This window comes from Mycteria americana, chromosome 13 (genome assembly GCF_035582795.1).
Source record: "Mycteria americana isolate JAX WOST 10 ecotype Jacksonville Zoo and Gardens chromosome 13, USCA_MyAme_1.0, whole genome shotgun sequence".
NCBI classification, from domain to species: domain Eukaryota; kingdom Metazoa; phylum Chordata; class Aves; order Ciconiiformes; family Ciconiidae; genus Mycteria; species Mycteria americana.
The window spans coordinates 14903874-14917345 of NC_134377.1; the positions used below are offsets into that span (position 1 = coordinate 14903874).

Sequence of the window (13472 nt, forward strand, 5' to 3'; positions counted from 1 at the left end):
TCCCTTAATCTACATATTTCTTATTCATCCTAAGTGTGTTAATATGAGCATTCTTTTTTTTCTTTTTACACAATAAATTAGATAGCATTTCTTAGTGTGTTGTGCAAATCTGGATTCTCAATGATGCAATAATGTTTGTTTGGTTTTTTTTAATGGGGCGTTTTTCATCTAATTAGAACATTGTTCTTAAATATGCCTTTCTATAGCAACCGTGGCAGCCATGTATTATAGTTACTACATGCTACCTGATGGAACCTATTGCCTTGCGCCTCCACCTCCAGGAATAGATGTTGCCACCTACTACAATGCGTTGCCTGCAGGGGTGACTGTGTCAAGCACTACAGGGGTAGCAACAGTACCTCCACCCCCTGGTACTACGCCTCCACCTCCTCCAGACACAACCGATAGCAGCAGTGGGTTGACTTCTACCACAACATCTACAAGGTACCACGTATAGATTTGCTTGTTGGTTGTCTCTTGCCTGCACTTCAATATGAAGTATTTAGTAAGGGTTCTCTTATTGGTGATTCCTCAGTAACATTCGCCAGTGTTTATACAGCTTTGATTACCTGCACTTTGGTCTTTAATATTGTATGTGGTTATTGTTACTCAGATACTGTGAAGTTTTTGCATGATGGAAAATCAAGTTATTTTAACTGCATAATGAGCCCAGAGAACAAACCTCTATAATGCTTTTTTTTTGTTAAAGCAAGAGTCTGAAAGATACTTATGTTCTATTTCTAAAAACGATGTACTTTTTGATGTTTTCAGCACAATTGCTCCAGTGGTTGCCATTATACCTCCACCCCCAGATATCCAGCCTGTTATTGATAAGCTAGCTGAGTATGTTGCTAGGAATGGGATAAAATTTGAAACCAGTGTTCGTGCCAAGAATGATCTCAGGTAAGAGAAAATGTTATTTTAACTTCTATTTTAAAAGTTGAGGTTTTCATTTTTAAATATATTGCCAGGACATGCGGGTCTCAAGAAGAGTACTAGTAACATGTTTGTTTGGGTTTTTATTGAAATTCAGGGACCTACTTAAAGGTAATGCCAAAGCATTATTGTCCAAATCCTCAAAACAACCAACCTAACAAAAACATCTCTAGAAAGCGTGTGCTGAATGTGTATCCTCTGGAAGTTTAGACATAAGTTACAGTGCTTCCAAACATCAAATGGCATTCCATATGCTAGAGAAAATTAGATGGGAAAGGATTGTTGGTATTTACTACGTTCATGTACATTTTCACATACTCAGTTTTCTTTTTTAACAGATTTGAGTTCCTGCAACCATGGCACCAGTATAATGCTTATTATGAATTTAAAAAACAGTTCTTCCTTCAAAAAGAGAGCAGTGACAACTGTCAGGTACATGTGTGTTTGTATATACATATATTAAAAATGCAATGTAAGTGAGAAAAGGACTTGCTTATCTGTTGTGTTACCGTGAGATGTTTTACAAATGGAGTGCTGAATTATGGAGACATTGTTCAGCAAAGGATGTGAATGCTTTTTTGTTGCTGTTGCTTTTTAGTTTTGTATAGCATTTAAATAAGGATATGTGAGGTGGTGTAATATTTAGTTCTTGCTTTTTAGTATAAGCAGCCACTCAGTGTGGTTGTGATATAAAAAGGCAACCTGAAAATCTTTTGGCTTTCTGTACAAGGGAATATATGCTTTGTGGAGGTTTAGAGCTTTGTTGGATTGGGATTAGTGTTGTCAGAAAGGTTAGGTATAGCTTTTTAACAACCATACCTTCTCATATGCCTCATGGTTCTTTGTAGAACAGTAGCACAGTAGCTAGACTACTATTCTGACGTGCTTTTTTCTGAGGGAGGTTTTGTTAGAGTCCTGTCATGACTGACTGAAACAATATTGAAGCTTCAAAATCTCGCATCGGTTTCCTACTTGCTTTGTTTCTTCTAGTCCATGTTATTAGAAGATGATACCCAGACTTGGCATCCTTGTTTTTAACTATTCTCATGTTAGCTAATCTCATTAGATTGTTCTCTTGCTGAAACGAAATTTGCAAATAGTATCAGAAATACATTATCTGATGTTAACTTTTCATGGGAAAGAGCTATTTTTTTTTTAGGCCCTATGTCATTTGTCATCTCAAGGCTTAGATTGAGGAGCCTTAAACTGAAGAAGGTAGGCCTGTGGGTAAACTCCTCAAAATCGCTTTGTGGAAAATGAAGACATTCAATACTAGTTGCTGTTTGAAACACTTGTATCTAATATTTTGTTTTAATAGTGAAAAATGTTTTGAAAACACTGTTTTTAAAGACAAGCTGTGGTAAATATGGTCTTATTCAGTTGATAAATTACATGCAAAATTGTCCTGTACCACAATGCTGACTGTTATTCTAGAATTTCTTATTTGCAAACCAGTGGGTTGAATTCATAATACTTACATAATTAATAAGGACTTGTTAACATTTATTTTGGGGGGAAATTGTATACTAACTGAAGTGTGTTAATAAAGGATTCATTTTAAGTGTTCAAATGAGTACAGCTAAGAAGCAAGCAGAAACTGGTTTAAGTCCCTTGAGGTCATGTGTAGCAATGCATATTTTCCTACTGCATGGTTTTGTAGATAATGCCATTCTCTTTAATTTTTTAGAATAATGATTTCAATATTATCTTTATGCTTTAGTAGTGTACATATAGGCAACTAATGCAATTGATTGTTCTCCTTTTGGCCATTAAAGTTAATAAGAAATTGTACTACTGGCTTCAGTAAGTACAGGATGAAGTCCTTGATTTCCTTGTGTTTTTCCCCTTTGAGGATTTTCAGAAATTAGTTCTGTTGGTCAGGGAATGGCTGCAGGGAGCAATGAAAGGATCTCTTCAATACCTAGTATTTCAACATTAAGTATACTTAACGGCAGCCAGTGGAAAGCTACCAAACTATTTATTGAGAGGCTCATTTAAATGTTAAATTACTTAATGTCATTGCCTGACTCACCATGTAAATATTTTTAATGTTCTAAAATATCCATCCTAAAATTTTTATACTGTGAGTTTAGAGGTCATCTTGAATGATTCAGTCATGTAATAGTAGAACCAGTAATTCTTTACTCTTTTGAAAAGCACATCTGTACTCTATCAATTCAATGCCACAAAAAACATTAATAGGCCCAATGTTCTTCAGCAAAATGTTGGAACAAGTCGAATACGTTCACCTGTGTTGATCCCTGTAAAACTTCATTTTGTAAAGAAGGTATCATGCAATTGCACATTAGGAAAAAATGTCATAAGCTTTCATTCTGCTGCTGTGAATTAACTTGAGCAGACTTTGTCCTGGACCCTGGAGATCAAGACCTAAAAGAGTATACTTTGGAAAAAAGTATATGCTTTTAAGGTCTAATTTTAAAAACATAATTTTTAAAACAGTTGGCAAAGGTGTACCAGCTGAAGAACGTTTTCTTCGCTGTAAAGGAACAACACATTCTTACTGTAGGTCTGTAGTTTTTGCATCCTGTGGGTTTACATGAAGCAGTGCGTTATTTATAAGAAGCAGACTTTTGGTCATGAGTGCTTATTGATGTAAAATTAGCTGTTATGTGATTAGCTGATAATGTGATTTTTGAAATGGCTGGCAAAATTGCAGCTCCACAGACACTGCATTAATTCTTTCATGAACTACCCAGTTAGTAAGCTTGCACATTTCTTTTGAAAAGGGAGTATCTTCATCTGAAGATGTTCCAGCAGATACTGCCAGTGATACACCGAGTGAGACTCAATTTGCAGATGAACATGCACCTGAAGATGCATCTGAGCCAAGTGCTAAGGGAGTTCCAGGAACTAAAAAGGATGTTCCTCCTTCTAAAACTGTCAGTGATGGTAAATTGGTGAAAGGTATGTTAGCATGATTTGTTGGGTGTGAAAATATTTGTTAGCATATACTTCAGAAAAAAAAAGGTGGGGGGAGAGGCGGGGGGAAAGTAGAGAGAAGAGTTTCATCATGCAGAAAATATTTTCACTGAAAGCATCAAAAAAGGACTGAAATAAGTAATTTGATTGCTTTCATATTTCTTTCTTATCAGACTATCAGGTATTTATGGTCTGACAGAATAAATTGTTTTATTTCAGTTTTGTGCAAAGTTGAAGGCTTTCATCAGTGACCCCAGTAGAATCTTATTTTTGTCATTTTAAACTTGACAGTTACAAGCTCTGTGCAAGAAAGAAGTTATTCCTTCTGAATAAAAGCAGTAGTCTTATTTGAAACCATACATATGGAGGAAGTACGCTAGGCTTATTACTTAGTTGCTCAGTCTTCCTGTGTTGGATGTTAGTCATGCTGGAAAAAAAGACCCTTTCGATGTCTAAGTGGAATGTTTTTCCTCTTGCAGTTGTAGCAGCAGAGGGACAAAATGGGAGGATCTCTTGGAAGCCAGTCAAACAAAGTCAGCTAACACACTATTAGTGTCCTGAGTTGGAGAAGTGATTATTTATACCTGGGATCTACTTCCTGGCGTATCAGGAAAAAATACCTTAAAATTTCTTCTTTTCAGTAAAAACTAGAAACTTAAATCTTTTACTAGAACTGAAAGCCACTGAAAAAACACCAAAACAGGAAAAGCACGCTTGACCTGTGTTCCCATGGATGGGGTACTGCCTTCCTGCCACTTCAGTGGCTTTCTCAATTGCTGATAAGTTTATCTACTTACTCCCTGTGATCCCTTGGAATTCTTCTCTCTTCCTGCTCCTCACTGCAATTTCTTTCTGTCCATGGCCTGCAAGCTCCAAGCTCTTTGCCATGGTTGTCTGGCTGTCCATACTCTGCAGTTTCTTCTCTGGGCAGGTTGACTAGCTTCCCCAGGGAAGGAGCAATCTTCCCTGTCTGTTCAAAGGTGCCCTATTAAGAGAATGTAATATACAACAGAAAATGATATTGTTTCTTGTTGTTGTCTTATTAATAAATGGCAAACTGGAGCCTGTGTTTTAATAATAATAATCTGCTCAAATTTAGATGATGGAATGTAACCAGTGAGTCATTTCATGACAATCCTATTCCTATAAACTTATTTTCATTTCCTCTAATGTGGTACAAATCCCACTTTCTTGTGACCTAAATACAGTACTTGGCTGCAAGACAGACATGACATCCGTACTAGATTTTTCTTCTGCCTCTGAGGGAGTAAAATCCCATTTTAGGATTTGTTTTGTCATATGAAAAAGTTGGAAAATCACTATTATAATATCTCTTCTCTTGGAATTCTTGAGTTCTTTATTTCTGAGCCTATTTCCTTACCCCAGAATTACAAGATGCAAAGCTTATATTTTATAAACCTTGGTATGTAATTTAATTATTGTATTTAAATTTCCCTAATTGAAATCTTGTAGGATATATATGCAAAAGGCATCCTGAGAAAGATAAATATTGCAGCAGACCATATGGCAGTAGGTTGCTTTGCTTGAGATGTGTGAGAAATTCCATTCTTTATTCTTAGAAGTTGCATTTTGGATCAATGGTTTAGAGATTAATTCTGTAATTTTTTTCAGAAAATTGTTCTCAAAAACGTTCCAAGGAAAATTCTGTGAGACAAAACGATTACTTCAGACTTGAATATAGTTATATGTTAGCTATGCTTAATATTTTTTGAAGATCCATTAATACAATCTAGCTTGAAATGATCCACAATTTCCTTTTTATTGTGGTATTCCATGTTTTTTACAGGCATTCTTTTTCCTTTGAGTGTGCTGGCATGAGTATGTTGTGCTGCCCTTTTGTGTTGGAGTAGTAGGGGCTGCTTGAAAGGAATAGTTGACCACCAGTTTTGCTACAGCAAGACTAGCTAAGACGTTTGGGGAAAAGTACTTAGCTTTTGCGTTTATATCTCCTGTAATGAAATGTTGTTAACTCCCCAAAGTAATTAATTTTCATATAGATGGAAATAAGTCTTTAAATACTGTTGCGTGAGCCTGCCAAATGCTATTGTTGTGCAAACCGTCGATTTAGCGTGAAGGAAACATAAGGGACCATATCATGCTGCGGTGTGTCAGATAGGAGCCTGAGCACAGAGCATTTTCATCTTAAGCCTGGAAGAGTAGATTGTTCATTTGGGAAAAGAAGTACTGAAACTAAAATTTATTTGGGACAGAATATGAAATTATTTATCTCATCTCAGGAAATGTAACTCCTGAGGTGGTTTAGAGTACCTTTCTTTTTCCCGGCTGCTACTGAAGTATTAGAAGAAGACTTTGAGATAGATTTTTACAGAGCAAATGAAGTTGCTGACATTTAAAAAAAAAGGGGGGGGGGGGGAAGGGGGGAAGATTGTGTTGTCCTTTTCCCCAAAATAATTAGCATAACCTAAGGATGATACAAGTTTCTTTTTTTTTTTTTTTTTTTTGTGGTGTAGTCTGCATGAGTAATGCATAAAGTCAAGAAATTCAACCTGCTTTCTACTGTAGTCTAATGATGTATAAAATCTTACCCATTATTCACAGCATCATTTGCTCCAATAAGCTTTGCAATCAAGGCCAAAGAAAATGACCTTCTTCCTTTGGAGAAAAACCGTGTTAAATTAGATGATGACAGTGATGAGGAAGAAGAAGAGGGCAAGGAAGGCCAAGAGAATGCCAATAGTGCTTCAAACCATACTCCAGCTGTTACCACTTCTTGTACTACTGCTGAAGAGAAAAAACCTCAACTTACACAGGAGGAGCTGGAAGCTAAACAAGGTATCCCATTTTACACTGAAAACAAAATGGAAGATTGAGTCCTTCAGGCAAACTACAAAACTGTCATATGAATAAGTATGGCATTTTAGGTATTTTGAATCCTCACTATGTCATGTTAACAGGAATCAGAATTCTTTTCTTTTCCCACAGTTTCCTGCTTATTGTTAAGAGTGAAATCTTCATTGGTTGCTCAGCTAAAATCAAACTTCTAACACACTGGAGTTGAGTACTTTGCCCTAATGCATCATCTTTCTGAATTTTATTTTGTTTTTCCATTACAACCTCTGAGTAAAACACTAAACTTGTAGTTTCCAGGTTGCATTAACAGAGCCCAGAAAAAGGCATGTCCATTTCTCATTTTCTTCAGAGAACAATTAAATGTTCAGTTATATAGCCCTCCCATATAGACTAATATTACCTTGTTGATGTTTTGTTACTCTTATAATGCAATGCCATTAAGTCTTTGTATGGGTTTTTCCTGTTACTGTGTTTATGTATGTAAGGGTAGAAGGGTATGCTGTGTGAATTTGAATGAAATGATCTTTTAAAGGGATCAAATTTCCCCCGTTCCTCCCTAAGGCTGTTTCACAGCAGAGGGTGTTAATAAAGTGGAGATGCTGTCAGTGTTTACCAGCTTAAAAACTTAATATTTCTCTTACAAATATGAGTATGCCACAGGGATTTAGTTTTTCATTTTCAAAATAGTTTTTTTTGCTCCTAAGTAGCAGTTCCTTTGTAAACTTTAGTAGCACAAGGTATGCTATGGTGATACATATCTAAAGCAAATATGAAATATTTTGTCTGATAATAAAAATGAAGTGCAAAACGTGTTTGGAAAAAGTTGTGTGTTGGAAAAACTGTGCAACTGAATAAAAAAACCAGTCGTTTGTCCATGCACAGAACACAAAAGTGGAAGCGTAAGATGAAAAAGGTTAGACAAAATACCCGTTAGGTGCACAGTTAAATAAATTGGCTTATTCTCTTTCTGTAATCACATAACAATACCTGTTGGTTGTAACAGTGGTGAAACAGTTTCTGAAAATTCCTGGAGCAGCCCTTTGTATAACCATTTGAAGATGTATGTAAACAGGGCTGGAAAATGTAAAGATCAGATCCGTGGAAAGGGCAAAATGGAGGGTTTGCATCCCTTTAACAAGTACAAGAAAAAGCTTCTGAATTTACAGTGCTACTTTTTTAGATAGCTTTTGTAAATAAAAAAGGACAAGTATTCTGAATTTTCAGGATTGTATTTTCATGTCATTTTCTTTAAGCTTAAAAATTTTTTCTTTGCCTGTACTGCTTTTCATTAAGCAAATGATAATCTATGAGTTAAAATGCTTGGAATTTAATAATTTCAAGCTGATACATCCTTATTATGTCTTTGAATGGATGTATTAGAAAGGTTGGAGGGGCTGTTTGGTTGTTTGTGTTGGGGTGTGTGTATTTGTTTCAAGAATAGCTAAGTTCCCCAAATGTGACTCACTCTAAACTTTATGCTTAATTGTCTTTCTTAGCAAAGCAGAAACTAGAGGATAGATTAGCAGCTGCAGCAAGAGAGAAGCTTGCACAGGCCTCCAAAGAGTCAAAAGAAAAGCAGCTACAAGCAGAGCGCAAGAGGAAAGCTGCACTGTTCTTGCAGACCCTGAAGAACCCTCTGGCAGAGGCAGAAACTGAGAAAATTGAAGAGAATTCCTTCAATAACGAGGTAAGCAGGAAATAAGTTTCTCTTTACCATAAAGCCAGCTGAAAACTTACCTGTAGAGTGTGAATCTGACAGTATGTTATGAAGTTGACTGAAGAGATAGAAGCTTTTCTAAATGGGGAGAAATTTGAATTTTAAACACTGTTAATCTTTTTCAGCTATCTTATATATATGTCTCATTACATGTCTCTGTCATTAAAGAACTGGTAGAGAAATATGATGCCTAATTCAGAGGTCAGTCAGCCAGTTACAAGAAGGAAAATGAGCTTGCAAGTTTAACTCTGTACTAGTGGTCCATGAATTAGAATGCTTACCTTTCAAGAGTATTTGGATATCTGTTGTGATATTTACTTATTTAATGTGTGTTTTGGTGTGAGTAGACATCTTCCAAATTCAGAAACAGTTCACAGGCAATTGAGCTTACTTTAAGACTTACTTTGCACCTGGTCTGCTGGGTTTTGTTGTTTGATTTTTTTTTTTTATTAATTTAACTGGCATGGAACCGAGATGAATAGTTGGTGAACTGGTCTATGTGATTTAAGGTTTCTAGCTGGGATACCCTTAATTGAGAAAACAAATGCATAGGTGAGAGAAAACTAGGCTAAATAATGGTTGCTCTTCATCATCTTTGTGTTAGTTGAGTATTTCATGTGAACTCCTTAAAAGCTTAGAATGCTAGGATGTTTTTGTCTCTCTTTTAGGCCCAAGGTTAGTATGGGAGTTAAAAGATCTTATTATAAGGATATGTTTTTTAAAATAAAGCTAAATTTACAGATAGTGGCACAAAATTCAAACAAATATATGTATGCATATTATTCACTGGGCATGGTCAATGAAAAGTCAAAACAAAAAACTCAGAGTGAAATAATTGAGGGAGCTAATTATTCTGCTAGCTATCTTCCAGAGAACTGGAAGTAGACACACTACCTGTGCCTCCTTGATCATAAAATGACCTAATCCATTGGGTTTGTTCAGCAGAATCTCTTATTTCAGACAGTAGAAGCAAGTATCTTTCTGTAGCAAATCAATTTAGAGTGTTGGTATTCCTGCATTTCTTTCAAAGAACAATTTTTGATAGTTGTGTTAGAAATTCAAACCCTCTGCTTCTTTCTAGAAAACTACTAGGAAATAGTTACGTGGCAGAGGCAGACTGCTTTCCTGCTTTCTTCTGCCTTGTAATTCTCTTGTCCATTTGCACCCATTTTCATTGTTTGCATAGTCAACCACAATAGATAATACTAGGGTAATGTCAGTTTGAGGGCTTTCAGAAGCTCTGTTTTGAGTAGGTCATCATGATACTGCACTCTTAGGCCAACTCTAAGAGTAACCTGGATATTAATGGTGACTTATTATTAGGTTTTAGGAACACAATAAAATTGCTCAGATTGTTCCCTCACTATTTGGCTGTTTGGACTATTGTTTCCAAAGGAAATTACAAGCTCATAGCCATACGTTGGATTACTAGAATTTATCACAAAGAGGAAAAAGAGGATTTATCATGCAGAAGTAACTGTTAATCAGTTAGTTGGCATTATCTTCTGCAGCAAACGGAAGTATTACTAGTCAGTCTGTTGATGAGTAGTTACAATAAAAATATCTTTTTGGTTAAAGCCTCTAGAAATCAGTTTTATAAGACTTAGAATTGTTGAGTAGGCAAGGTTAAAGAGGAATCTTGGGCCAAAAGACTTTAGTAATGAAATTTCAGTAATGAAATATAAAACCGAACCAAATATAAACCCAGAATTGATCAAAGCCACACATTTGCTTTTTTCCCTGCTAATAAACAGAAAATGCTGTTTAAAATAGCTAAGAAATAATGTTTCACATAACCCCTTTCTAATTTCAATAAACTAACTACAATTTTAAAAGCTTAAATGAGGGATTTGAATTTATTATATAGGAAAATCCTTCAAGTATTGATTTGTTCATGCATCGTAGCTCTGTCCTGAAGCTTTTCTCTCCATCTGCAGGTTTTGGCAGCAGAGCTGTGTTCTCTGTTGAAGAGTCACTTTCCCGTTTACATTGTATATTTTCCATTTAAGTTCCTAATTGCTTAACTTCATCCACAGAGGAGAATAGCCCATTTTCCCACTTGGTTTCTGTTCTTTCTTTTTTCTTTTCCCCTTGTTCCAGCTTTTTCACTGACCTACTCTCTCTTTCTGCCAGTATAGTGCTTGTCCTAGCTTAAGAAGTGATAATTTTACTTCCAGGAGTGTCACTCATTTTTATGCAGCCTAAGCATCATTTTATCATAAGCGCATCCCAATCCAGTGTGATCTGATACATGCTTACTAATAGATGGGGGAGTCTGTGTTTCCAGCACCTGTATGGACACCTCCAACAAGTCCAGACAGTCTCTTTACTTAGTGAAAGAAAAACTGTCAAAATCCATTTTCAACAACGTCACCTTAGACTTGCGTCTTCACTGCAATAGCTGTAAGCAGCTTTGGGGAAAAAGTAGGAATGGGATTTGGTGTAGGCTATGTAGTTTCCTGAAACTTAACCTAAATAGGGCTGGAAGTTTATGCAGCTTGGGGTATTGTTGCAGGATCCTTCACAAGCTAGATTGAAATTCCTGTGTTTGTCTGTATATGCTGCAGTCAGACCTTCCATGTGCATTGCAAATACAAATATTGTTGGGAAGTAGAACTTTAGTTTCCTGGTTTTGGAATTATATTGCTTCCAGAAAGGCCAGTAAATCACTCTTGCTTGCAGTAATCAAGCAAAACTTCATCTCTGGATAGTGACAGAAAATTTCAGATATTGATTGTGACAGACTGGTTACAAGAATGAATGACGTGGCTTTCCATTGTTTCCTTTCCCACAGAAAGAATTCCAGTACCTAATAAGTAATTCATTGCCCAATTCTTGATCCCCCCCCCCCCCCCCCCCCCAATAAATCATGGATTATACCTCAAAACGCTTTCAAGAGAACAGACAATTGAAAGAGACATACTTGCAGTTTAGGTGATCCATATCAGTGTAGAGTAGCAGATATGTGAATTGAGTGTGGTCACATCCCAAAAGAGATCCTGTTCGGGATTCTCAGTGCTACTGCTAACAAATTTTCCCTGACTGGCACAAGTGTGTAGTACTTTTTTCCATTTATATATTGAAGAGTGAATGCAAAGAGACAATTACAATGCAAAACTCCCCAGACTTGCAGTTCTGCTCTCCTTCTCAAGGGGATTTGTCAAGGATATGGATATTTCTAAGCTAAGGTTCTTTTGATATTTTCCTTTAAGAGAATACCTGAAATAACCGGTAGCTCTTCAGTAACAGCTGACTCTTTTCCAGAAGAGCAGATGAGTGTCCTTATTCACATCTGAATTTACTGAAGTTCTAAGCTGAATTTCCTAAAAAGCAAGTGAACTTTTCGACAAAAACCGCACCCTAATCCCACTTCTCAGTAAACGGATTTGCTAAAAACTTCTTTTTCCTTCTCCCACATATGTACTGTTTCAGAGAAGGCATCTCTCTCACACAAAAAAATCCAGTGTATTTAAGAATTTTAAAGTAACCAGTTTCACTGCTTCTTACCAATAGAAATGGTTTAGAGATGCTTTTTTTATAAAAGGGTTTATTTAGAATTTCAAATATATATTTAAATGTTACTGATGTGACCTTGCTTTTTGAAATAATAAAATTGACTCTTGTACTGGGAATGCTAGTACTGTGTTAACAAACAGTCTAAAATGCCATGTCTTTGGAAGTTACATTCCTCCTAAGTGTAGTTTGCTTATTGACACGCTTATATATGTTTATATAGATACATGCATATAGATTTTTGCATATAGAAGTTTCTTTTGAAACGTGAATATTTTTCAAGCTGTTGTCTTTCCATTTGCCATATTTGAAAAAGCTTCCATCTACATTCGTTCCAATGCGTAATCTGCCTTTTGCTCTACTTGCCTGGTTTGCCTATTCTTAACAGACCATTTGATTCAAGAAATTTTATTGAAAAGATAAATGAAACCGCATTGTGGATTTGTTAACCTCTCTTGTATATACACTGAGAATCCAGTAAGCTGCATCATGATGTCTAAATCAGTTTATAAATAAATACGTAGCACAGGGGTGTTTTAAGCTTTTTCAGTCATGTTTCAGAAATAAAAAGATGCATTTAAAAACACTGGTTGCAAAAATAACAAGAAGTAACTACACTGGCTGTAATTTAAAAAGATAAATATATATATTAAAAAAGTCAAGAGAGAGAGAGAGATGTAAAATTAGTTTTGTAGTTTGGCCAATGGGACTAATTGGGGGAATTTCAGAAAACAAAGAAAAAGAATTAAATATTTAAGTCTATTAAAAATGTCACTTAACGTATTTCATCTCCCATTTTGGGAGAAGGAGCATCCAATGAGGAGTCCAGGAAACAAAGATTGATATACAGTGGTCATCAAGTTAGTAGTGGAATGATTTTTGTAGCTTAAAATGTGTCTCAAAAAATGGAGTAATGACTGAGATGTATTATAAAGCGCGAAGAGGAGCTGAGAAAGTCCATGGGAGATACATAATTCCCATGAGACTGCCCCTGCCTAATAACTGTATAAAAACTAGTAATGCTATTTATGTGTATACACAGCGTACATTTGTGCTGAAAACCTGCTTATCACACTGTGTAGAAATGCATTAAATGAGCAAAGCTTTTTTGATGTCTGTCAGATTTTGCTGATACCTAGTATTTCTTGAAAGAAATGCTGGTACTGAATATACATTATACCTGAACAAAATTGATTCTATTAACTGCATGTAAAGGACAGGTGATACCACAGAACATAGCGCTTTTAAGCTTTTTTGGCTTCAGCTGAATCTTAAAAATAGTCAGATCTACTTTTTCCATAGCTGAATTACTTCTTTTGTATGGTTTCCTGTTTTTCCTTAAAGAGAAATCAAGCAAGAGGAACAAAAGGCTGAAAATGAGCTTGAGCAATGAAGCAGCACAGCTTTTCACAAATGGCTCCTCAGCATTCTTGCATGCATTACAACAGTACGGTTAGGCATAATATTTCCTTGAACCAGTATGTTGAAAACATGTAGCTTAGCTCAGTTTTCAAAACTAATCAGCTTCCGGTAA

General features: G+C 35.9%; 1 protein-coding gene across 3 annotated transcripts in view; it reads left to right on the forward strand.

Annotated features, from left to right (window-relative positions):
• SFSWAP (splicing factor SWAP) overlaps nucleotides 1-13472 on the forward strand; it is a 51075-nt gene that overhangs the window by 15751 nt on the left and 21852 nt on the right. For all 3 annotated transcript variants that reach the window (XM_075515825.1, XM_075515826.1, XM_075515827.1), the window contains exons 8-13: nucleotides 207-444; nucleotides 772-903; nucleotides 1275-1368; nucleotides 3684-3861; nucleotides 6457-6690; nucleotides 8205-8395. In XM_075515825.1, the coding sequence (XP_075371940.1) occupies nucleotides 207-444; nucleotides 772-903; nucleotides 1275-1368; nucleotides 3684-3861; nucleotides 6457-6690; nucleotides 8205-8395 (1067 nt within the window). The remainder of the gene's footprint in view (nucleotides 1-206; nucleotides 445-771; nucleotides 904-1274; nucleotides 1369-3683; nucleotides 3862-6456; nucleotides 6691-8204; nucleotides 8396-13472) is intronic.